The 27674-nt window shown below is 46.5% G+C and overlaps 1 protein-coding gene across 1 annotated transcript in view; it reads right to left on the reverse strand.

Annotated features, from left to right (window-relative positions):
- LOC126248197 (lysosomal acid phosphatase-like) overlaps positions 1-27674 on the reverse strand; it is a 211705-nt gene that overhangs the window by 95649 nt on the left and 88382 nt on the right. Inside the window, exons 2-3 of the mRNA XM_049948993.1 lie at positions 27484-27582; positions 6225-6464 (exon numbers count right to left, since the gene is read on the reverse strand). Of these exons, the coding sequence (XP_049804950.1) occupies positions 6225-6464; positions 27484-27582 (339 nt within the window). The remainder of the gene's footprint in view (positions 1-6224; positions 6465-27483; positions 27583-27674) is intronic.

A 27674-nucleotide genomic window follows, 5' to 3' on the forward strand; every position in this document is an offset into this window, starting at 1 on the left:
ACAAATAGATGGGAAAATGGTCACTACCACACAGGTCAGGATGCACTTTCCAGTGGAGGGATGGGACAAGTCCAGGGCTGCAAAGAGAGAGATCGATGGCCGAGAACGAGCCATGGGCCACACTGAAATGCGTGGGAGCACCTGTGTTCAAGAGGCTAAGGTCGAGCTGAGCCAACAAATGCTCCACGGCACGACCGCGGTCATCGGAGACAGTCCCACCTCATAGAGGGTTGTGAAAGGTGGCGGCAGTTGGGCTATCAGAGCAGCCAGGACATGCTGCGCGACAGCACCATCCGGTGGAAGGTAAATACTGCAGACGGTAACAGCCTGTGGCGTCCACACCCGAACAGCGACAGCCTCTAAAGCTGTTTGTAGAGGTACAAACTCGCTGTGAAGAGAGTTAAGGACATATATGCAGACGCCACCAGACACCCTTTCATAAGCTGCCCCGTTCTTATAATAACCCTGATAGCCACAGAGGGGGGGGGGGGTCGCATTGCTGGAAACCAAGTTTCCTGCAGAGCAATGCAAAGGAAAGGATGAAGGCTGATAAGTTGGCGGAGCTCAGCTAGATGGTGGAAGAAACCGCTGCAGTTCCACTGGAGGATGGTATTGGCCATGGATGGGAAAGGCGTGAAGGGACTGGGGAGGCAGATTACGCCTCTGGGGCCCCTGCTGCTACTGAGTCACCACCTGTACAACAGCCATTCATTATGTCCGAGGGACTGGCGAGATCCAGGTCCTCAGCGGACGCCAGAATCTCCACCTCATCTTCGGATGCAGAGTGAGAAGGGTGCAGCGGGACAGATGCCACCGCAATGTCAGTATGCTTGGGAGCCTTTTTCTTGGTCCGCTTTGCGTGCTGTGCCTTAGGTTGTTCTGGCTGGGAGGGACGCACCGGGTCAGCCTCAGGGACTGAAGACGACCGCGACGCCCTACGACCAGCGACCGGTGGTTGTTTCAGATACTTGCGGGTGTCTGCTGTGCCGCCAGTCCGAAATTGCGAAGGGAGGTCCCCTAGGGACCCCTTCCTTGCGAGAGTAGCCGAAGAAGCCTTACGCTTCTCCGGCTGGGAAGTGGGAACTGATGTCCCCGATTGTTGAGGGGATGTTGCTCCTGAAGTAGATGGAGCAGGAGCAACAGGTTGTGAAGTGCCCCCCACAAGCAAGGGGGCTGGTGGATGCTGACCGATCTTAGAGCCGAGTCGTGATGATGGAAGAACGGTCGTTGCAGCAGCGGCGTAGGTTGACGTCATTGCCACAGGATGGAGCCGCTCGTATTTCCGTCTAGCCTCGGGGTAGGTTAGGCGGTCCAGGGTCTTATATTCCATTATCTTCCATTCTTTCTGGAATATCCGACAGTCCGGCGAGCAGGGGGAATGGTGTTCTCCGCAGTTAACACAGATAGGAGGCGGGGCACATGGAGTATCAGGATGCGAAGGACGTCCACAATCCCGACACGTGATGCTGGAAGTACAGCGAGATGACATGTGCCCGAACTTCCAGCATTTAAAACACCGCATCGGAGGAGGGATATATGGCTTCACATCACAACGGTAAACCATCACCTTAACCTTTTCGGGTAAGACATCACCTTCGAAGGCCAAGATGAAGGCACCGGTGGCTACCTGATTATCCCTCGGACCCCGATGGACGCGCCGGACGAAGTGAACACCTCGTCGTTTTAGGTTGGCACGTAGTTCATCGTCGGACTGCAGAAGAAGATCCCTGTGGAATATAATACCCTGGACCATGTTGAGACTCTTAATGCGGCGTGATGCTAACTGAAACATCCCCAAACTTGTCACAATTGAGCAACATCCGGGACTGGGCAGAGGATGCCGTTTTGATGAGCACAGAACCAGAGCGCATCTTGGACAAGCCCTCCACCTCCCGGAACTTGTCCTCTAAATGCTCCACAAAAAACTGGGGCTTGGTTGACATAAACGATTCCCCACCAACTCGCTTACACACAAGGAACCGGGGTGAATATTCTCCACTGCCTTCTTTTGCCATACGTTCCTCCCATGGAGTGGCCAGGGAGGGAAATGATCGTGGTTCGTATTTCCTGCCGTTGAGGTTAGACCTCGATCGCTTAGAGACTGCTGGTGGAGGCCCACCAGCGAGAGATGATGTACCACGCTTCATTGCGGGTCATCCGCCCTGATGCCACCTACTCCGACCAAGGGCCCTCCTCACAGGCGCCACCCAGCCGCAGCAATAGCCACCTGGCAGGATGGCCATCGCCGGGAGTCCTGATGCCCCAGAGAGATGGGCATCTACTCCTTGGCATACGTGGGGAGTTAACGGCGCAGGCATCAGTAGAGCGATCCCTGTGTTGTCAGGGGGCTACAGCCACCAGGGTACATGGCGGCCACACCACAACGGACTGGCTACCGTGCTGGATCTTAGGTGCAATAAAGTCCAAGGTCGTCGTCGCAGTTAAAAGCAACACTGCAGAGTGCAGCGTGGTAATCGTACCCAAGAGATGGAAAACGAGCGGGACACCATTGCAACGACGAAAAAGCCGGCTAAAGGTCTCAATGCACGACGGATACAGTGCACCATGTAAGGCGCCCTTCCCCAATTGGCTCGCTCTTCGGAATAATTCAGAGAGATGGAGGTCAAACCCGAGAGGGGACCATCACATAAGGCCGAAACATTTGAGACTCCTTTTAGTCGCCTCTTACGACAGGCGGGAATACCGCGGGCCTATTCTAACCCCCGAACCCGCAGGGGGAGGACAGGTGTGACCTGGCAGCAAGTGGAGGAAGAAAAGTGGTTGGAGGACCGAGCCAAATGGAGAGGACTCGTCAGCACCTAGACCCGGCAGTAGCTGGAGCGGGATTCGGATATAGATAGATCCTAAGGACAAACACACACACACACACACACCCATGCCCGAGGGAGGACTCGAACCTCCGCCGGGACCAGCCGCACTGTCCATGACTGCAGCGCCCGAGACCGCTCAGCTAATCCCGCGCGGCTTAAGGATGTGTATTTCTTGTGTTTAAAAATACTGGCGTATAGATTGGAATTTGGAGAAAGCATTAAAGCTGACAGTTTTTTCGTGAACAGGAATATTTATGGCGTCCTACGGACTGCGATTATAAAAACAAACTGAGAAGACCAGACACTTGCAGCTATTAGAAAGTGGTATGCACGATGTCAAAAAGAAAAGTGTCTTGAACGAGACACAAACAAACGACAAAAAGAAACAAACAAAACTGGGAGAGACTATTAACTTCCTGCTGCAGATACAGCTCTCCTAAAAAACGCGTTATCGGCCGATAAAATTGTTATTAAAACGCTACACCTACGGCAGTCTGTAAGACTTACTAGTCTTACACACTGCACGCACACGCGCGCCGTAAGCCACGACGCACAGCAACAGGGACATTACTGTCTCAGCAATTCTGTACCAAAATAGCACTGATAGCTTTTCCAATTTTCTATAATAATGCGATATTTCAAGCCAACATGAATTTTACGAATAAAAATTACACCTTTTTAAAAAAAGGGTAATTCACGAACAAAAACGTTATAGCGCTGCTGCTATGGGTAATTGATATTTCGGTTTTTCTCTCGGTAAATAAACACCTGTTATAACCCAGACCAAACAAATATCGAAAAATACCGGTTACTCCGCACTAAAATACCGGTATCGGTTTTAACCGGTCGGTTTTTTTCATCACTACCCTCCAACCGTTACCAGATGCAGCCTCCACTGCCTCTTTGGGCTAGCGTTCACGGACTCTGTGAGAAACTCCATATTCCGGTGGTGGAATATAGACTCTGTGAGAACTTCCCATCGGTGGGCTGTAGTGTTAACCTCGGACCTATCAAGCAATGACTTATTTTATTGTTGACTGCCAGTGACAAAGCATTTACTAACGAAATTTTGACTAAAATGTGTTGTTCCCTTGCGGTCATGGACACGAAAGAAAGATTTTGAAAGAACTATTAAGGAAGAAAAAGCAATAGAAGGAGAATTTTTTTAGGAAAAAATTATTAACAATGAAAGGATTTATAGAAAGGAAGTAGAAGAATGCTGCAACGTGTTCTGAGGAGAGGAAAAAGACAAACAGTGAGAGAATTAAGGAGTGGAAGAGGAGGAGGAGGAGGAGAGAACAGCAGGGGATGAAGCATTGAAAATGTCCATTTCTAGGAGACCCAAATGGAAAAACCAAAAATGAACAGGTATGTAAGTTCATATAAGCTTTTCATTTATTGAGCTTCTTACTACGGAAGACGTCATTTACAGTATAACTGGATTAACACTTGGCGTGCGGCTGGCGTAATATTACAGCGCTTCCTGAAAATGGGGATGTGCGGCGGACGTAATATTACGTCACGTCAGTTATGACTATCTTCCACACTGTCAAACGTATATTTACGACTTCCGCAAACGTCTGTTAGATCTGCAGCCTTCGCAGTTTCTTTTAGATGGTAGTAGCGGTATCACTGGAAAAATTCGTCGTTTTTGAAACATTTGCTATCTCTTGTTTCGTAGGCGGTAGCAGGTGTTCAAGTTCTCTCTGTTTCGAGCGCTTTGTGTAAATTGTGTGTCGAAAATGTGTAGTAAAGTGGTGAAACGTCTGAAGCGAATGATTTTCAATGTCCTTGACGATTCTACAGATTATGAGAATGAAATATCTGATGTTTATGATTCAGATTACACGTTTTCCGTAGATTGTGTCGTCATGAAGAATTCTCCACCTGGTAAATCAGGAAATCAGAACATATGATGCCCGTGAGCGCAATGTTGGATATGTGCAGGGTGAAAATTATTGAAATATACGAAAAAACGTAAATTAATTACAAACTACGGCGTGCACACACTTTATTCAACATTTAAACGTCACTACAGATATTCTGATTTAGGTTATGACGAGTTCGATATGCCTGCCATCATTGACGATGATGTGTTACAGACGAATAGCGAAATTATGCGTGAGCCGCTGAAGTGTCGGAATATCGATGCTGTCGATGACCTCCTGAATGGCTGTTTTCAGCTCAGCAATGATTTTGGGGTTATTGCCGTACACCCTGTCTTTAATACAGCCCTACAAAAAGGGGTCGCATGTGTTCCGATTCGGAGAATATGGCGGCCAATCGAGGCCCATGTCAGTGTACTCTGGCTTCGATGGGGTCGATCTCCGTGTAGCCTAAACCACACATTGTCGAAACCAGGGTCACTTTGGATAATGGGGATTAAATCATCTTCCAAAACTTTCACGTACCGTTCGGTAGTCACTGTGCCATCAAGGAATATGGCACCGATTATTCCGTGACTGGACATTGCACACCACGCAGTCGCCCGTTGAGGGTGAAGAGACTTTTCGACCGCGAAATGCGGATTCTCAGTCCCCCAAATGCGCCAATTTTATTTTTTGGCGAACTGGCTCTGAGCACTATGGGATTTAACATCTATGGTCATCAGTCCCCTAGAACTTAGAACTACTTAATCCTAACTAACCTAAGGACATCACACAACACCCAGTCATCACGAGGCAGAGAAAATCCCTGACCCCGCCGGGAATCGAACACGGGAACCCGGGCGTGGGAAGCGAGAACGCTACCGCACGACCACGAGCTGCGGACTTTTGGCGAACTCTTCCAAATGAAAGTGAGCTGCGTCAGTAAACCAAACCGTGCATGCGCTTACTAATTCCCATCATGTCACGCGGCCAACCGTGCAGTTTGAACGTCCTAACGCAAACGGGTTAGAAGTCATGAATATTTTATTTTATATAGTTCAATAATTATCACCCTGTATCTATGTTTCAATTTTTATCGCATACCCACTATGAACGCAAAATTTTGCTTTGTTATTGTGTTTCCTGTGTTTCTTTAAACTTGTTTTACAGTCAATTTCAATTTAAACAGAGAGAGCACTTGTTTGCTTACCGGGGTACAACTTTGGATATCAGAACTCCTTTATAATTTTTTTCTGCGAAAATTAATATTAAATTGAAGTTTAATCTGTGGATACAGATTTAACACTATAAATGCCAAAATATGTAATTTAAAGTAGAAAGTCCAAAAAAAATAAAGTTTTAAAATTCGAATTACATATTTGTACACACAGGTTACGACTTCCAAAAAAAAAACAAATATTTTAGCTAGTTCGCAGTTAGTGGTAGCTACGCACAAGACCAGCACCGTAAGTGTTAAGGCACTGAGTAGCTGTTTGGATAACGTCAGAGACTAAAGTTACCTTACCGCATCGAGATTCCTGGGCGTCGCGTGGATTGGTATGGGCTGCCATAGCAGCTCAGGGTTCCAGACTTGATCACCCTTTGGAGGGTACAGGCCTGCCAAGCAAGTCTCCGCACTCATTAAACAGCGATCGTTGTCACTGCTCCTGACGTGGACTTCTTGCGGATAGTACGTTTCACTCAGAAACCCGTTGTATCGTTGCCGTAAGAATTTTCCAAGTGTAAACATCTCCATTTTCCCAATCTGCAAACAAAGAAGTGGAACGTGTGATTAGTATATAATTTTCAAAGAAAATGCACCAGAAACGGAAAAAACTGAATGCAATGAATGTGGAGGGCAAAAATGACTGACACAGCCTGTACGGAAGGGTATTAGATTCCCTGAAAGAGGCTACTTGCATAAAGGGCAGTGATGCTGGTTCCTAATTTTGTTATAGGACATGGTCAACAACCCACTAAGATCTCATGGACAAAAGTAAGAAAGATTAATGAGATTTCTCGTGAAAGTGTGTTAAATGGAAAATCATTGCACTTTGACACTATAGTTCAGTTCTTTTATCTTGGCGGTTCGCGCATGCCCTCCCAGACGCGGGAGATTGCTGCGTTGCCAGTTGCACGCGCCCAGAGAAGCGGCGCCATAGTACAGTTCGCAAACTTACGTTTAGGGGGGAGCGCGCAGTTTATGAAGTAAAGCCATCACGGCCGCATTAACCCTTTCGCTGCTACAGAGACGTGCTCCCCGCATTCCGCGCTGTGCGCGATTTTGTCATCACTGTACTGCTCGCCTGTGCAGATACATGGTGTTTCGATTGCTTTGACACACTTTATCATTCGATTTCACAAAAACTATTTGGCCCAAAAATTTGATGTTCAACGCAGTTATTGTGCAGCATTAGATGCAGTAAACCTTTGCACGAAATTTTGAAGAGTTTGCAGAGGTAAAAGTCCATAGCGTATACTTTCCGTATGGTCGATTTTCAAAAAATTACATTCAAACGAATAACATTCATGAAGTAAGACACTTCGATATTGTTTTTAAATAAAGAAAATATTAAGCAGCGAACAAGGCTTGAACTCAGAACCTTTCCCGTAGCAGCCATACACTTTAACCATTACGCTAACACAGCTCGTCATTCAACAGATCTCCCGGCGGATTTAAACTATCACGCAAAATACCGACAAACACTGTTGGTATATGAATTACTTACGGTTCGTCGAAGTACATAGGAAATAAACAATTACCGCTGTTCTTTATTGCGAAAAAGTGGTTAGTAAGAATAATAAAAACACCTTTCCTTGCTATCGCCTGAATTAGGAGGCTTATTGCTTGTTTGGTTTAATTAACTAATAGAATATGAAGCAATTGGTATAAATAATGCTTTTTCCAAAATTTCTATAAAAGAAAGTCTGCTATCAAGACTTTGCTTTCGTTCAATTACTATATTTATGACTGAACGTTTCTAAAACTGAAGACACTCGTCCGTGCTCTGCACTGCAGTCGAGCTCTGGCAACGTTTTTCTCTGTTCATTGGCTGACTGTTTTGTGACGTCAGATGTGCAGAACGAACCTTAACTCGGCCGCCGTCGTAAATGACGCACACTTTAGTGTCAGAAACACATAGACAGGTTTCGTCTATTGTATACCATCTTCAACAGAAGATACACTCCTGGAAATTGAAATAAGAACACCGTGAATTCATTGTCCCAGGAAGGGGAAACTTTATTGACACATTCCTGGGGTCAGATACATCACATGATCACACTGACAGAACCACAGGCACATAGACACAGGCAACAGAGCATGCACAATGTCGGCACTAGTACAGTGTATATCCACCTTTCGCAGCAATGCAGGCTGCTATTCTCCCATGGAGACGATCGTAGAGATGCTGGATGTAGTCCTGTGGAACGGCTTGCCATGCCATTTCCACCTGGCGCCTCAGTTGGACCAGCGTTCGTGCTGGACGTGCAGACCGCGTGAGACGACGCTTCATCCAGTCCCAAACATGCTCAATGGGGGACAGATCCGGAGATCTTGCTGGCCAGGGTAGTTGACTTACACCTTCTAGAGCACGTTGGGTGGCACGGGATACATGCGGACGTGCATTGTCCTGTTGGAACAGCAAGTTCCCTTGCCGGTCTAGGAATGGTAGAACGATGGGTTCGATGACGGTTTGGATGTACCGTGCACTATTCAGTGTCCCCTCGACGATCACCAGTGGTGTACGGCCAGTGTAGGAGATCGCTTCCCACACCATGATGCCGGGTGTTGGCCCTGTGTGCCTCGGTCGTATGCAGTCCTGATTGTGGCGCTCACCTGCACGGCGCCAAACACGCATACGACCATCATTGGCACCAAGGCAGAAGCGACTCTCATCGCTGAAGACGACACGTCTCCATTCGTCCCTCCATTCACGCCTGTCGCGACACCACTGGAGGCGGGCTGCACGATGTTGGGGCGTGAGCGGAAGACGGCCTAACGGTGTGCGGGACCGTAGCCCAGCTTCATGGAGACGGTTGCGAATGGTCCTCGCCGATACCCCAGGAGCAACAGTGTCCCTAATTTGCTGGGAAGTGGCGGTGCGGTCCCCTACGGCACTGCGTAGGATCCTACGGTCTTGGCGTGCATCCGTGCGTCGCTGCGGTCCGGTCCCAGGTCGACGGGCACGTGCACCTTCCGCCGACCACTGGCGACAACATAGATGTACTGTGGAGACCTCACGCCCCACGTGTTGAGCAATTCGGCGGTACGTCCACCCGGCCTCCCGCATGCCCACTATATGCCCTCGCTCAAAGTCCGTCAACTGCACATACGGTTCACGTCCACGCTGTCGCGGCATGCTACCAGTGTTAAAGACTGCGATGGAGCTCCGTATGCCACGGCAAACTGGCTGACACTGACGGCGGCGGTGCACAAATGCTGCGCAGCTAGCGCCATTCGACGGCCAACACCGCGGTTCCTGGTGTGTCCGCTGTGCCGTGCGTGTGATCATTGCTTGTACAGCCCTCTCGCAGTGTCCGGAGCAAGTATGGTGGGTCTGACACACCGGTGTCAATGTGTTCTTTTTTCCATTTCCAGGAGTGTATATGCAACTTTTATCATTCGATATTATTAACTTGATATGAAATGCCTGGGTAAGCTGAAACAACCGGTTCGGTTGTTGTTCAGAGTTTCAGAGGAAGCTTTAGGGAGCAACTGACTTGGACAGGGGAAAGGAATACAGTAGAAGACGAATGGGTGGCTTTGAGACAGGAAATAATGAAAACAGTAGATAATCAAAGAGGTAAAAAGACAGGGTCTACTAGAAATACTTTAATAACGTAGGAGATATTGAATTTAGTTGGTGAAAGGAGAAAATATAAAAATACAACAAATGAGGAAGAAATATGAGATTGACTGAAAGCGCAAATTGGCTAAACAAGAATGGTTAGAGGACAAATGTAAGGAGTTAAAAGCATATAATCACTAGGGGAAAGACAGATACCGCCTACAGGAAAAGAAAAACATTTGTATGAATATCAATAACTCGGATGGAAAACCAGTCCTAAGAAAAGAAGGGAAAGCTGAAAGGTGCGAGGAGTGTAAAAGAGGGACTATACAAAGTAGGTGAACTTGAAGGCGGTATTACAGAAATGGAAGAGGACGTCGATGAAGATGAAGCGGGTGATATACTGCGGAAGAATTTGACAGAGGTCTGAAAGAACTAGGTAGAAACAAGGCCCCGGGAGTAGACGAAATATCGTCAGAACTACTGATAGCCTTTGGAGAGAGAGCCATGAGAAAACTTTTACATCTGGTGAGCAAGACGTAGGAGGCAGTCGAGATACCTACAGATTTTAAGAGTAATATAATAATTCCAATGTCAAAGAAATCAGATGTTGACAGATGCGAATATCACCGAACTATCAGATCAAGAGACGAACAGTAAACAGATTCAGTATGATCTATGTGGAGGTAGCTATTCGGAGAGGAAGAAGTTTGCACACGATAGTGAGCCGTGTGTCGGCTCTCAACATATATCGCGCTGTAAAGATTGTTCTGAGTCTTTCCATTCCATCGTTAATTGATTCTTTCATATTTATCGTTATTCTGCGTACGATTCTGTTGAGATTCCCCTCTGGCGGCGTGTCTGGTCTTACCGATCTTCGAGTCGTTGCTTCCTGTTAGCCTTGTGTAAGAAAATACGATCTTTGGGGGGATGGCCGGTTGGTTGCCCAGCGGTGACGAGTCGGTCGGTCGGTTTTTAAAATCGGGAATGAGAGAATGACGTACGATGAGACCGCGGCGTGGCGTGGCGATGGAGAGTTGGCTGTTGTTCCGAGAAGCCGCGTGGTCTATCCTGGCGGTGCGAGACGAGTGGAACGAGTTGACGGGACAAGGCTGTAAGCTCTTGCTGTGAGCACCTGGGGGCCACGGCTGTGGTTCCGAGTCACTACTTGGTGGGAGCGGCAACGGATGTCTTTAGATTTTCCGCCTGGAGGCGGGAATGAAGGATTAGTAACTCGCCTAACCTGAGGAGAGGTATTTCGCCGCCGTGGGTGCAGAGAAGACGAGGGCTCCGGTGACAGAGCGCGTGGCTGCGTGACTGTGCCCAGTTGGGTACGCTGGCGACGCGTACACGGTCGGGTGTGAGGAACCTGTGCATCGGAGTTCACCTGCTGTTTCTCTGATAAACTGCAAGTTAAGTTCGTTAAAGGTTTAGATATTAATTGAATTTTGGTTTGTGGAAGCAGCATCTTTTCTGCCTTGTGGCCTCCTGCGTTCGGGTTTCCTGTCCCTGTCGCCGGTGTACCTGGTGATCAAAAAGTCAGAATAAATTTGAAAACTTAATAACCCACGGAATAATGTAGATAGAGGTAAAAATTGACACACATGCTTGGAATGACATGAGGTTTTATTAGAACCCCCCCCCCCCAAATAAACAAAGTTCACAAAATGTCCGATAGATCTCTTGCGCGCGTCGTTTGGTGATGATCGTGTGCTCAGCCGCCACTTTCGTCATGCTTGGCCTCCCAGGTCCCCAGACCTCAGTCCGTGCGATTATTGGCTTTGGCGTTACCTGAAGTCGCAAGTGTATCGTGATCGGCCGACATCTCTAGGGATGCTGAAAGACAACATCCGACGCCAATGCCTCACCATAACTCCGGACATGCTTTACAGTGCCGTTCACAACATTATTCCTCGACAACAGCTATTGTTGAGGAATGATGGTGGACATATTGAGCATTTCCTGTAAAGAACATCATCTTTGCTTTGTCTTACTTTGTTGTGCTAATTATTGCTATTCTGATCAGATGAAGCGCCATCTGTCGCACATTTTTTGAACTTTTGTATTTTTTTGGTTCTAATGGAACTCCATGTCATTCCAAGCATGTGTGTCAATTTGTACTTCTCTATCTACATTATTCCGTGATTTATTCAGTTTTCAAATTTATACTGACTTTTTGATCACCCGGTATTTATAGACCGGCATCTTTTCCGCTTCTTATTAGTACTGCCCGGTACGAAGTGTATTTTTGGGCAGTGCTTATTGTTTTAGATTGCAATTTTTCTGCCTTGTGGCCTCCTGCGTTCCTGCGCCTGTCGCCGGTGTAGTTATAGACAGTGATCTTTTAGCTTCTTATTAGTACTGCCTGGGAGGAAGTGTATTTTTGGGCAGGGATTACGGTTCCTGATTTGATTCCTCCTCCTCCTCCTCCTCCCCTGGCCTCGCGTGCGGTCGATATGATTGCTGAATGTGAGGCGTTGTGGGTCTGTTAGTCCGCTTCTAGCCTGAGCATCCTTCGGGAGACAATTGTGGCCGCCCTTACACCCGGTCCGTTAATTATTTCTATCCCAGGATATTTTGGTGGCAGGACACGGTATTAAAGTTGTTCGTTATTGTAAAATGTTAAATGGTTGTATTTTACTCTGATTTTGGCAACTATCTAAAAAGGGTTAAGTTTGCCTTTCATTGGTGGGTTTTTAAAATTACGTGGCTTTAAAATTGTAAGTCATTGTAAAAGGTGAATGACTGTATCTTTACTTTGATTGTTTTAATCTACTTGGCATCCTTTGAAAATGCTAGTTCTGCCTCCCTGTTAGCGATCCCTTGTAATTTAATATCTTGTTGTCCCAAAGTTTAAAAGAAGTTGGCTCCCTACATGTTCGGTAGCGAAATTGTATGCAAATTGGTGTTTTTTCTTTTGTTTGTTTCATTACTTGGAAAGTTTTAATTTTGTTATTAAATGCTTTATCAAAGTCTGTTTTAAGTAAAATGGCTTGGCTATTAACGGTAAAGTTTTTAATTTCATTACTTGGAAAATTTTGATTTGTTATCAAATGTTTTATCAAAGTCGGTTTTAGCTAAAACGGCTTGGCTGTTAACTGTAAAGTAAATTGTTTTGAAAAGGCACTCATGCCTACTAGCTTTTTTGGATGTGTTCCAGGTCAAGTGATAAAGAAATGACTTAATGGTTGAAATAATCAATAAAGAAATTGCAACTCGACAGTAACCAACTAATTTTGGCCCCGTTTCCCAACTGGGGGTTTTCCTTGATTAATCGTAACACCCGTTAGAGCAGCATGGACGTTATCCAGTTCATTAGACATTGTCTGCATCAAGATCAAACTGATGACTGAACCGTAAAAATTACGAGCTGCGTTCACTGAAAGTACGAGGGTCGTTCAATAAGTAACGCAATGGAGAGAGGAGGAGATTAGTGTTTAACGTCCCGTCGACAACGAGGTCATTAGAGACGGAGCGCAAGCTCGGGTGAGGGAAGGATGGGGAAGGAAATCGGCCGTGCCCTTTCAAAGGAACCATCCCGGCATTTGCCTGAAGCGATTTAGGGAAATCACGGAAAACCTAAATCAGGATGACCGGAGACGGGATTGAACCGTCGTCCTCCCGAATGCGAGTCCAGTGTGCTAACCACTGCGCCACCTCGCTCGGTAAGTAACGCAATGTATTTTTTTCTGAAAGTAGGTTATTTTTATTCAGGATTCCAATATACCATATTATTCTCCATTCTTTTGGCTATGAAAAACTGTTTTTCAACATTATCTCCGTTCAATGCAATGGCCTTATGCCACCTTACTCGGAGGGCCCGTATGCCCGCACAGTACCACTCTACTTGTTGACGTCGGACCCAACGTCTTCGGCATCAATAACCTCCCCATCATCCTCGTATGCTTCCCGCGGAGTGCATCCTTCACTGCGCCAAGCAGATGGAAGGTTTAAGATCTGGGCAGTAGGGCAGGTAAGGAAGAACAATCCAATGAAGTTTTGTGACCACCTCTCGGGTGCACAGACTTGGGTGAGGACTTGCGTCATCGTGGAGAAGGAAAAATTCGTTTGCATTTTCGTGACGACGAACACACTGAAGCCGTTTCTTCATTTTCCTGAGGGTAGGACAATACACGTTTGAAATGATTATTGCACCTTGAGGGAGGACATCAAACAGAACAACCGCTTCAGAGTACCAGACGTCCGTCGCCATGAGTTTATCAGCTTAGGGTGCAGCTTTGAACTTTTTATTCGGGGAAGAGGTGGCGTAGCGCCACTCCATGCATTGCCGTTTTTTTCCGATTCGAAGCATGAACCAACGTTTCATCACTAGTGACGATGTTCGACAAAAATTGTCACAAACAGCCTCGTATCGCGCAGGCACTTCCCCACAAATGCCCCTTCTTTGCTCTTGATGGTCTTCTGTTAGCCGGCGAGGAACCCAGAGGACCACTACTTTGAGTACCCCAACTAGTGGACGAATGTGTCAGCACCACCACCACCAGAGACGTACAGTTGTGCAGCGACGCGCTTGTGATCCCTCAGTCACTTCGTATGTGTGTCCACACATTACAACATTGTGGAAATTACAGTTGTGTGTGGCCGACCAGCACGTGTGAGACTAAGTGACCTTGTTGCAGTGATGACAGACACCTCTCCCAACGACTCAGCGTGCTTCCTTTCAGTGTCAAGTCTGTAGACATTCTGCAAGCGCCAGTCAATATCTGCATTGCTCTGGTTTTCTGTCAAAAGAAATTCAGTGACGCACCTCCGTTTTAGACGCCGTTTTCAAAGCTATGTATCGCTGCGCCACCTATCGGAATTACATGAAACTATACAGACTGAAGCAGGAATATTCCAAGACTTCCCGCAACAAATTCCGCATTTTTTCAAGCGAAATTAGCCGAGTAAAAAGGTGTTGCATTACTCGCTAAACGACCGTCGTATATAAAATGTAAAAGTCATAAATATAACTGTGACGATATAGAAAAAAGTTAAAAGCAACAAAGAAAAAGTACAGCGGCAAAAATCCCTCTTTTAATGGGTGCAAAATGATTGTGACCTTTGAAATGATTCTATACGGAGGGGGCCATCACATTAAGTGTACTACAACGGTAACAAAATCGGAGGTTCCTTGGGATCCACTAAGAATGTCGTCGATATCGGGCATGGATGTGTGTGATGTCCTTAGGTTAGTTAGGTTTAAGTAGTTCTAAGTTCTAGGGGACTGATGACCACAGATGTTAAGTCCCATAGTGCTCAGAGTAATTTGAACCAAATGTCGTCGATAAGCTCCACGCTTCGCTCCGAATGCAGGCTTGTCGGCACTAGCGAGGCAGGACGCCCCCAGTAACTGACGTATCGCACAGCATGGGCTTTTCATATGACCTGGTCGACAACGAAAAATCGGCAATAGCTTAACTTCAAGACCACTGCCTGCACTGAAAATTAAGCCTGTTTCACACGATCGACTTTGTGGTGGAAATCGACTACTCGTAGTGAGCGTGCATCACACGCCAGCATGTCAAAGCCAGTATCTCACTGATCTGTTGACTGTTCCTAGTGTAACGTTCTAATCTATTGAGTTACTGAAGACTGCGCAAGCGCAGAGTTAGAGGATCCTGTCGCCGTCTGCTAATATCAGAATTCGTAACCAATACTCGCCGCGCCCACTCATGGTACAGTAATGGCTTCGGTGCTACTGATCTTAATCTTTATTTTATTGTTAGCCTTCTCTTCGTGACCTTTGCAAAGGTTGCACGAGGACTTGATTATTTTTTAAAGAGAGTTCTACCATGAACCCAAATACTCGAAAGCAGGTATTCCAATACCTGGTGAATAAATAACAACTGAAGTGGATGGTAAATCTTTACAAAAAAAATTGCTTCAACAGTGGATTGGGTTGGGTTGTTTGGGGGAACAGACCAGACAGCGAGGTCATCTGTCTCATCGGATTAGCGAAGGATGGGAAAGGAAATCGGCCGTGTCCTTTCAAAGGAACCATCCCGGTATTTTCCTGGAGCGATTTAGGGAAATCACGGAAAACCTAAACCTGGATGGCCGGACGCGGGATTGAACCGTCGTCCTCCCGAATGCGAGTCCAGTGTGCTAACCACTGCGCCACCTCGCTCGGTCAACAGTGGAATAGCCATGTCTGGTGATGGGGAAAATTAATTTGGAATGTTATTTGGAACTTGCAAAGAAAACTATGCTCACAGGATGATTTCTACAATGTTGGAATGTGTGGACTCTCATTCGAAGTGACTGTGGGATCAGAAGCGCGTCGCTGCACAACTGTACGTCTCTGGTGGTGGTGCTGACACATTCGTCCACTAGTTCGGGTACTCAAAGTAGTGGTCCTCTGGGTTCCTCGCCGGCTAACAGAAGACCATCAAGAGCAAAGAAGGGGCATTTGTGGGGAAGTGCCTGCGCGATACGACGCTGTTTGTGACAATTTTTGTCGAACATCGTCACCAGTGATGAAACGTGGGTTCATACTTCGAATCGGAAACGAAACGGCAATGCATGGAGTGGCGCTACGCCACCTCTTCCCCGAATAAAAAGTTCAAAGCTGCACCCTAAGCTGGTAAACTCATGGCGACGGACGTCTGGTACTCTGAAGCGGTTGTTCTGTTTGATGTCTACCCTCAAGGTGCAATAATCATTTCCACCCTGTATTGTCCTACCCTCAGGAAAATGAAGAAACGACTTCAGCGTGTTCGTCGTCACGAAAATGCGAACGAATTTTTCCTTCTCCATGACGACGCAAGGCCTCAGCCAAGTCTGTGCACCCGAGAGGTGGTCACAAAACTTCATTGGACTGTTCTCCCTTACCTGCCCTACTACCAAGATCTTGCACGTTCCATCTGCTTGGCGCAGTGAAGGATGCACTCTGCGGGAAGCAGTACGTGGATGATGGGGAGGTTATTGATGCCGAAGACGTTGGCTCCTACACACCTGGAAATGGAAAAAAGAACACATTGACACCGGTGTGTCAGACCCACCATACTTTCTCCGGACACTGCGAGAGGGCTGTACAAGCAATGATCACACGCACGGCACAACGGACACACCAGGAACCGCGGTGTTGGCCGTCGAATGGCGCTAGCTGCGCAGCATTTGTGCACCGCCGCCGTCAGTGTCAGCCAGTTTGCCGTGGCATACGGAGCTCCATCGCAGTCTTTAACACTGGTAGCATGCCGCGACAGCGTGGGCGTGAACCGTATGTGCAGTTGACGGACTTTGAGCGAGGGCGTATAGTGGGCATGCGAGAGGCCGGGTGGACGTACCGCCGAATTGCTCAACACGTGGGGCGTGAGGTCTCCACAGTACATTGATGTTGTCGCCAGTAGTCGGCGGAAGGTGCACGTGCCCGTCGACCTGGGACCGGACCGCAGCGACGCACGGATGCACGCCAAGACCGTAGGATCCTACGCAGTGCCGTAGGGGACCGCACCGCCACTTCCCAGCAAATTAGGGACACTGTTGCTCCTGGGGTATCGGCGAGGACCATTCGCAACCGTCTCCATGAAGCTGGGCTACGGTCCCGCACACCGTTAGGCCGTCTTCCGCTCACGCCCCAACGTGCAGCCCGCCTCCAGTGGTGTCGCGACAGGCGTGAATGGAGGGACGAATGGAGACGTGTCGTCTTCAGCGATGAGAGTCGCTTCTGCCTTGGTGCCAATGATGGTCGTATGCGTATTTGGCGCCGTGCAGGTGAGCGCCACAATCAGGACTGCATACGACCGAGGCACACAGGGCCAACACCCGGCATCATGGTGTGGGGAGCGATCTCCTACACTGGCCGTACACCACTGGTGATCGTCGAGGGGACACTGAATAGTGCACGGTACATCCAAACCGTCATCGAACCCATCGTTCTACCATTCCTAGACCGGCAAGGGAACTTGCTGTTCCAACAGGACAATGCACGTCCGCATGTATCCCGTGCCACCCAACGTGCTCTAGAAGGTGTAAGTCAACTACCCTGGCCAGCAAGATCTCCGGATGTGTCCCCCATTGAGCATGTTTGGGACTGGATGAAGCGTCGTCTCACGCGGTCTGCACGTCCAGCACGAACGCTGGTCCAACTGAGGCGCCAGGAGGAAATGGCATGGCAAGCCGTTCCACAGGACTACATCCAGCATCTCTACGATCGTCTCCATGGGAGAATAGCAGCCTGCATTGCTGCGAAAGGTGGATATACACTGTACTAGTGCCGACATTGTGCATGCTCTGTTGCCTGTGTCTATGTGCCTGTGGTTCTGTCAGTGTGATCATGTGATGTATCTGACCCCAGGAATGTGTCAATAAAGTTTCCCCTTCCTGGGACAATGAATTCACGGTGTTCTTATTTCAATTTCCAGGAGTGTACTTCAACAAGTAGAGTGATACTATGCGGGCATACAGGCCCTCCGAGTGTGATGGCATAAGGCCATTGCATTGAACGGAGATAATGTTGACAAACAGGTTTTCGTAGCCAAAAGAATGGGGAATAATATGGTATATTGGAATCCTGAATAAAAACCACCTACTTTCAGGAAAAAACACATTTCGTTACTTATTGAACGCCCCTCGTACTTTCAGCGAACGCAGCACGTAGTTTTTACGGTTCAGCCATCAGTTTGACCTTGATGCAGACAATGCCCAATGAACTTGATGACGTCAGCCAACAATAATTAAACCCAAACGCTTTTGGTAATAATTACTTGACCTCCCTCTTCCTTGATCCTGTCATCCAATTACTGAATCAGAAAACAAATAGGACCCACAGCAGCAACGACACGTTACAACCCGTCATCCTAATGAATGCTGCCTGTATTAGTAACGAGACGGAGCAGAAGTTAAGGCAATGGGCTCTCATTGGGGAGGAGGGACGTTCAAAGGCCCGTTGGTCAGTCCTGACTATGATCAATCCAGACTGAGGTTTTCTGGTAGTTCCCGTAAATCGATTAAGGCAAATGCCAGGACAGTTCAGTTCATTTGAGAACAATATGGGCGATTTTCTTCCGCATCCTCGTGCTATCCGAGCTCCTGCCGCATTTCCGACGCCGTTGTTGTTGTTGTTGGTGGTGGTGGTGGTGGTGGCGGTGGTGTCTTCAATCCGCAGATTGGGTTGATGCAGCTGTCCATGCTGCTCTGTCGTGTGCAAACTTCTTCCTCTCCGAATAGCTACCTCCACATAGATCATTCTGAATCTGCTTACTGCTCGTCTCTTGATCTGATAGTTCGGTAATATTCACATCTGTCAACATCTGCTTTCTTTGACATTGGAATTATTCTGTTATTCTTGAAATATGAAGGTATTTCGACTGTCTGCTACATCTTGCTCACCAGATGGAGGAGTTTTGTTACCTCTCTCCCAAGGCTATCAGTAACTTTGACGGAATGTCGTCTACTCCCGGGGCTTTCTTTCGACCTAGGTCTTTCAGACTTCTGTCAAATTCTTCCGCAGTATGATATCTTCCGCCTCATCTTCATCTACGTCCTCTTCCATTTCTGTAATACTGCCTTCAAGTTCATCTACTTTGTATAGTCCCTCTATTAGACTCCTTGCACCTTCCAGCTTTCCCTTCTTTGGTTAGGACTGGTTTTCCATCTGAGTTACTGATATTCATAAAGTTGCTTTTCTTTTCTTTTCCTGTAGGCGGTATCTGTCTTTCCCCTAGAGATTATATGCTAACTGCTTACATTTGTCCTCTAGCCATTCATGCTTAGCCATTTTGCGCTTCCTGTCGATCTCATATTTCTACTTCATTTGCTGTATTTTCGTATTTCCTCCTTTCACCAACTAAATTCAATAGCTCCTACGTTATTCAAGTATTTCTAGTAGACCCTGTCTTTTTACCTCTTAGATTCTCTACTGCTTTCATTATTTCCTCTCTCAATGACACCAATTCGTCTTCTACTGTATTCCTTTCCCCTGCCCTCGTCAGTTGCTGCCTAATGCGCCCTCAAACTCTGAACAACCTCTGGTTCTTTCAGCTTACCCAGATCCCATCTCCTTAATTTCCTACATTATTCCAGTTCCTTCAGTTTTAATCTACAGTTCATAAACAACAAATTGTGGTCAGGGTCCACATCTGCACCTGAATATTTGTTAAAATTTAAAATCTCGTTTCGAAACTTGTGTCTTACCATTATACAGCCAATGTGAAACCTAACAGTGTCTCCAGGTCTCTTCCACGTATACAACCTTCTTTCACGATTCTTAAGACAGGTATTAGCATTGATTAAATTATGCTCTGCGAGAAGCTCTACGAGGCGGCGCGTCCTTTTTCATTCCTTCCCGCCAGTCCGTATTCACCTACAATTTCTCCATTTCTTCCTTTTCCTACCATCGAATTCCAAACCCCAGTCACAAATTTTCGTCTCCCTAAACTACTTGGTGGCAACGGCCTTGCCGCAGTGGATACACCGATTCCCGTGAGATCACCGAAGTTAAGCGCTGTTGGGCGTGGTCGGCACTTGGATGGGTGACCATCCAGCCGCCATGCGCTGTTGCCATTTTTCGGGGTGCACTCAGCATCGTGATGCCAATTGGGGAACTACTCGACCGAACAGTAGCGGCTTCGGTCAAGAATACCATCATAACGGCCAGGAGAGCGGTGTGTTGACCCCACGCCCCTCCTATCCGCATCCTCCTTGAGGATGACACGGCGGTCGGATGGTACCGGTAGGCCGCTCGTGGCCTGAAGACGGAGTGCTAAACTACTTGAATAATTTTCTTTATTTCATCATGCATTTCTTCAATCTCTTCATCATCTGCGGTGCTAGTTTCAATATAAACTTGTACTACTGTGGTGGGTGTGGGCTTCGTGTCTCCCTTGGCTACAATAATACGTTCACTATGCTGTTCATAGTAGCTTACCTGTGTTCCAATTTTCTCATTGATTATTAAACCTACTACTGCATCATCCCTATTTGATTTTGTATTTATAACCCTGTATTCATGTGACCAAAAATTCTGTTCCTCCCGCCACCAAATTTCACTAATTCCCACAATAGCTTCAACCTATCCTTTCCCCTTGGCGCAGAACGCCAGGGTTGTTTTTCCTGATCACGACATCATCCTGGGTAGTCCCCGCCCGTAGATCCGAATGGGGGACTATTTTACCTCAGGAATATTTTACCCAAGAGAATGCAATCATTTAAACATACAGTAGAGCTGCATGCCCTCGGGAAAAATTACGGCTATAGTTTTCCTTTCAGCGTTGACCGGATTTTAAACCCCAATATGTAAAAGTAGGATGAAGTAAACAGCTTGGTGGAATGACACAGTTAAGGCAGCCTATAAAAGGAAAAAGAAGGCGTATCAGAAATGCCTACACACTAGAACTCAGGTAGACAGAGAGAGTTATGTTGAAGAAAGAAACAACGCCAAACAGATAACTGCAGCATCCAAGAAGAAATCTTGGGAAGACTTTGGAAACAGGTTGGAGACTTTGGGTCAAGCTGCTGGAAAACCATTCTGGAGTGTGATTAGCAGTCTTCGAAAGGGAGGTAAGAAGGAAATGACAAGTATTTTGGTTCAAATGGCTCTGAGCACTATGGGACTTAACATCTATGGTCATCAGTCCCCTAGAACTTAGAACTACTTAAACCTAACTAACCTAAGGACATCACAGACATCCATGCCCGAGGCAGGATTCGAACCTGCGACCGTAGCAGTCGCGCGGCTCCGGACTGAGCGCCTAGAACCGCTAGACCACCGCGGCCGGCACAAGTATTTTGGACAGGTCAGGAAAACTGCTGGTGAATCCTGTGGATGCCTTGGGCAGATGGAGGGAATATTTTGAAGAGTTGCTCAATGTAGGTGAAAGTACGATCAGTAATGTTTCAGATTTCGAGGTAGAATGGGATAGGAATGATGATGGAAATAGCATCACATTTGAGGAAGTGGAGAAAATGGTCAATAGATTGCAGTGCAATAAAGCAGCTGGGGTGGATGAAATTAAGTCGGAACTCATTAAATACAGTGGAATGTCAGGTCTTAAATGGCTACACAGGATAATTGAAATGGCCTGGGAGTCGCGACAGGTTCGATCAGACTGGAAAAAAGCAGTAATCACACCAATCTGTAAACATGGAAACAGAAAAGATTGTAACAACTACAGAGGTATCTCTTTAATCAGCGTTGTGGGCAAAATCTTCTCAGGTATTGTTGAAAGGAAAGTGCGAGTATTAGTTGAGGACAAATTGGATAAAAATCAGTGTGGGTTTAGGCCTCTAAGAGGTTGTTAGGACCAGAACTTTAGCTTACGGCAAATAATGTAGAAGTGTTACGAGTGGAACAGGGAATTTTATATATGCTTTATAGATCTAGAAAAGGCATATGACCGGGTTCCTAGGAGGAAGCTATTGTCTGTTCTATGAGATTATGGAACAGGAGGCAAACTTTTTCAAGCAATTAAACGTTTTTACATAGACGGTCAGGCAGCAGTTAGAGTTGACGGTAAATTGAGTTCATGGTTCAGAGTAGTTTCAGGGTAAGACAAGGCTGCAACCTGTCTCCAATGTTTTTCATATTATTTATGGATCATATGTTGAAAACAATAGACTGGCGGGGTGAGATTAAGATATGTGAACACAAAATAAGCAGTCTTGCATATGCGGGTGACTTAGCTGTGATGGCAGATTCGATTGAAAGTTTGCAAAGTAATATTTCAGAGCTAGATCAGAAATGTAAGGACTATGGTATGAAGATTAGCATCTCCAAAACGAAAGTAATGTTAGTGGGAAAGAAATATAAACGGATTGAGTGCCAAATAGGAGGAACAAAGTTAGAATAGGTGGACCATTTCAAGTACTTAGGATGCATATTCTCACAGGATGGCAACATAGTGAAAGAACTGGAAGCGAGGTGTAGCAAAGCTAATGCAGTGAGCGCTCAGCTACGATCTCCTCTCTTCTGCAAGATGGAAGTCAGTACCAAGACTAAGTTATCTGTGCACCGTTCAATCTTTCGACCAACTTTGCTGTATGGGTGCGAAAGCTGGATGGGTTCAGGTTACCTTATCAGCAAGGTTGAGGTTACGGATATGAAAGTAGCTAGGATGATTGCAAGTACTAGTAGATGGGAACAATGGCAGGAGGGTGTCCACAACGAGGAAATCAAAGAAAAACTGGGAATGAACTCTATAGATGTAGCAGTCAGGGCGAACAGGCTTAGATGGTGGGGTCATGTTACACGCATGGGAGAAGCAAGGTTACCCAAGAGACTCATGGGTTCAGCAGTAGAGGGTAGGAGGAGTCGGGGCAGACCAAGGAGAAGGTACCTGGATTCGGTTAAGAATGATTTTGAAGTAATAGGTTTAACATCAGAAGAGGCACCAATGTTAGCACTGAATAGGGGATCATGGAGGAACTTTATAATGGGGCTATGCTCCAGACTGAACGCTGAAAGGCATAATCAGTCTTAAATGATGATGATGATGATATTCGTTGTGCATTTTTGGTAGTTTTAGTTGCCGTACATTATGATGCCGTCATAAACCCAAAATAATTTTACAGCAAATGTGTAACATCAGTTCCCTGCCGCGCCCTTGGGCTTGTGGCGGTCGCTACTGCCAACAGCAGCTTCGGTTTTCCATGTCGGGACTATTCTCCAGACAGGATAAATGGACCGGTCTGTTCTCAATCCCGTTACATTTCAGCTGGTCTGGACCGACACTCCCGATTTCAAAGGCGAACGATTTCCACTGAATGGCTGCAGTTTCCCTACCCTTTGAGAAAGAGACTTGAATGGTTTACGGACTAAATGAAATGCTTGGTAGTCACAGTGAGTTAGGTATATTACCACTCGGTGCATCTTTGAAAGCAAAACTAATGAAATTCACATGTTTATTCGGAATATTGTCACATCAGGTATCACTGCAGGCTGAACACCTGAGCGATACATCGTCTCTGGTTTCCAGAGGTTTCATTATTAAGAAAAGCAAGGGAAAACTATTAGCTAATTGTGGAGTCGTGGAACAAGGGTGTTGGATCGTGCCGGAATTAGCACACTAGGACAGCAGATGGACTGCACAGAGATTTCTGTTTGAGATGTTTTGTATGTACCTGGGTTAAGAAATACACTTTTTTGTGAATAAAAGATAATCGCTGTGGAAAAAAAACAGCATGATGGTGAACATATTTTGCATATATTACAACTGAAAGGTGTGCTTTAACACTAGCACACTATCGTCTTTGAGGTCTGTAACAGATATTGTGCAATTACGACATCTAAGCGAAATAATACTAACAAGAAAACAGTTCACGTTTTTCGTTCGTAAATATGAAACTTTTTTAACAAACAGTAACGGAAAAATACATTATACAGAGTGTTACAAAAAGGCACGGCCAAACTTTCAGGAAACATTCCTCACACACAAAGAAAGAAAATATGTTATGTGGACATGTATTCGGAAACGCTTACTTTCCATGTTAGAGCTCATTTTATTACTTCTCTTCAAATCACATTAATCATGGAATGGAAACACACAGCAACAGAACGTACCAGCGTGACTTCAAACACTTTGTTACAGGAAATGTTCAAAATGTCCTCCGTTAGCGAGGATACATGCATCCACCCTTCGTCGCATGGAATCCCTGATGCGCTGACGCAGCCCTGGAGAATGGCGTATTGTATCACAGCCGTCCACAATACGAGCACGAAGAGTCTCTACATTTGGTACCGGGGTTGCGTAGACAAGAGCTTTCAAATGCCCCCATAAATGAAAGTCAAGAGGGTTGAGGTCAGCAGAGCGTGGATGCCATGAAATTGGTCCGCCTCTACCAATCCATCGGTCACCGAATCTGTTGTTGAGAAGCGTACGAACACTTCGACTGAAATGTGTAGGAGCTCCATCGTGCAGGAACCACATGTGTCGTACTTGTAAAGGCACATGTTCTAGCAGCACAGGTAGAGTATCCCGTATGAAATCATGATGACGTGCTCCATTGAGCGTAGGTGGAAGAACATGGGGCCAAATCAAGACATCACCAACAATACCTGCCCAAACGTTCACAGAAAATCTGTGTTGTTGACCTGCGGATTCTCGTCAGCACACACATGTTGATTGTGAAAATTTACAATTTGATCAAGTTGGAATGAAGCCTCATCCGTAAAGAGAACATTTGCACTAAAATGAGGATTGACACATTGTTGGATGAACCATTCGCAGAAGTGTACCCGTGGAGGCCAATCAGCTGCTGATAGTGCCTGCACACGCTGTACATGGTACGGAAACAACTGGTTCTCCCGTAGCACTCTCCATACAGTGACGTGGTCAACGTTACCTTGTACAGCAGCAACTTCTCTGACGCTGACATTAGGGTTATCGTCAACTGAACGAAGAATTGCCTCGTCCATTGCAGGTGTCCTCGTCGTTCTAGGTCTTCCTCAGTCTCGAGTCATAGGCTTGAATGTTCCGTGCTCCCTAAGACGCTGATCAATTGCTTCGAACGTCTTCCTGTCGGGACACCTTCGTTCTGGAAATCTGTCTCGATACAAACGTACCGCGCCACGGCTATTGCCCCGTGCTAATCCATACATCAAATGGGCATCTGCCAACTCCGCATTTGTAAACATTGCACAGACTGCAAAACCACGTTCGTGATGAACACTAACCTGTTGATGCTACGTACGGATGTGCTTGATGCTAGTACCGTAGAGCAACGAGTCGCATGTCAACACAAGCACCGAAGTCAACATTACCTTCCTTCAATTGGGCCAACTGGCAGTGAATCGAGGAAGTACAGTACATACTGACGAAACTAAAATGAGCTCTAGCATGGAAATTAAGCGTTTCCGGACACATGTCCACATAACATCTTTTCTTTATTTGTGTGTGAGGAACGTTTCCTGAAAGTTTGGACGTACCTTTTTGTAACACCCTGTATTGCTATGCTGAAAAGTTATTTGCTAAGGTCTGAGCTGAAACATCAAGAACTGGTTAAATAATATTACACAAATCAATTGTTAGGCCGACTGATGAGTATTATTCGAAGTCCATCATTACCGCGTTGGATGGAGAAGATACAAAGGGGAGCGGTGCATTTCATCACAGGCTCGTTTAGTAAGCGCAAGAACGTTATGGAGATGCTCAACAAATTCCAGTGGCAGACGCTACAAGAGATGCGTTGGACCTCATGAGGAGGTTCGCTGTTGATATTTCGAGAGCGTACGTTCCAGGAAGAATAGAGGAACGTTTTACTTTGTCCGAAGTACGTCTTGTCAAACGTCCAAAACAAGAAAATCAGAGAAATTGGAGACCATAACGAGGTTTACCGACACTTATATCACACGTACAGTTTGCAAATGGGGCAGGGAACTGTGAAATGATACGGATACCAGAGGTACAACCCGCCACATGGTGTAAAATAGCTTGTAGAATATAGATGTAGATTCAGATACCGTTAACTTAGCTATATTTTCTCAGCTGATCCGACCAGAAAGTCATGGGTCATTTGTAGTGGATAATGAGACTCTGCAATCTGTAACATTATACAATATAAGAAGGCGTTTGAATACACATTGAAGCGTCAAAGAAACTGATATAGGCATGCGTATTCAAATACAGATATATCTAAACAGGTAGAATATGGCGCAGCGGTCCGCAACGCCCATATAAGACAGTAAGTGTCTGGCGCAGTTGTTAGATCGGTTACTGCTGCTGCAATGGCAGGTTATCAAGATCTGAGTGAGTTTGAACGTTCTGTTACAGTCGGCGCACGAACGATGGGATACAGGATCTCCGAGGTAGCAATGAAGTGGGGATTTTCCGGTACGACCGTTTCACGAGTATACCGTGAATATGAGGAATCCGCTAAAACATCAAATCTCCGACATCGCTACGGCCGGAAAAGGAACCTGTAAGAACGGTACCAACGATGACTGAAGAGAATCGTTCAACGCCGGCCGGAGTGGTCGAGTGGTTCTAGGCGCTTCAGTCTGGAACCGCACAACCGCTACGGTCGCAGGTTCGAATCCTGCCTCGGGCATGGATGTGTGTGATGTCCTTAGGTTAATTAGGTTTAAGTAGTTCTAAGTTCTAAGGGACTGATGACCTCAGCTGTTAAGTCCCATAGTGCTCAGAGCAATTTGAACCGTTTTTGAAGAATCGTTCAACGTGACAAACTTGCAACTCTCCCGCAAATTGCTGTAGATATCAATGCTGGGCCATCAACAGGTGTAAGCGTGCGAAACATTCAACGAACCATCATCGATATGGACTTTCGGAGCTGAAGGCCCACTCGTGTACCCGTAATGTCTGTGCAACACAAAGCTTTATGCCTCGCCTGGGCCCGTCAACATGGACATTGGACTGCTTATGACTGGAAACATGTTGCCTAGTCAGATGAGTCTCGCTTCGAATTGTATCGAGAGGATGGACGTCTACGGGTATGGAGACAACCTCACGAATCCATGGACACTGCATGTTCGCAAGAGACTATTCAAGCTGATTGAGGCTCTGTAATGATGTGGGCATGTGCTGTTGGTGTGATATGGGACCCCTGATATGCCTAGATACGATTCTGACAGGTGACACGTACGTAAGCATCCTATCTGATCACCTGCATCTATCCATGTCCATTGTGCATTCCGACGGACTTGGGCAATTCCAGCAGGACAATGCGACACCCAACACGTCCAGAATTGCTACAGAGTGGCTCCATGAATACCCTTCTGAGTTTAAACACTTTCTCTGGCCACCACAGACGTAAACATTATCGAGCATATCTGGGATGCCTTGCAACGTGCTTTTCAGAAGAGATCTCCACCCCCCCCCCCCCCCCTACTGTTAGGGATTTATGGAGAGCCCTGCAGGATTCATGGTGTCAGTTCCCTCCAGCACGACTTCAGACATTGGTCGAGTCCATGTCACGTAGTGTTGCGGCACATCTGCATGCTCCCGGGGCCCTACACGTGGCAGACGTACAGGTTCTTAAGTGTAGTAGCTCAATGATGAGATACGCATGTCACATACGTAAAACAGTGTTTGTACTTACATTTGTCAGGGCACCCCAGCCTTCCGGCCAGTACTTATCGTCATTGTAAGGATCCTCTGGATAAGTGTCCGTTGGTGTGCGGTCTCCATGGCGGAAAATCTGGAACAGTAAACAAAACATCACGAAAACCTCTGCGCACTGCGTGCGCTTCGACATGTAACTTAGTAGTTGAGCAACATCAGTATTTAGAG

This window comes from Schistocerca nitens, chromosome 3 (assembly GCF_023898315.1).
Source record: "Schistocerca nitens isolate TAMUIC-IGC-003100 chromosome 3, iqSchNite1.1, whole genome shotgun sequence".
In the NCBI taxonomy this organism is placed as follows: Eukaryota; Metazoa; Arthropoda; class Insecta; order Orthoptera; family Acrididae; genus Schistocerca; species Schistocerca nitens.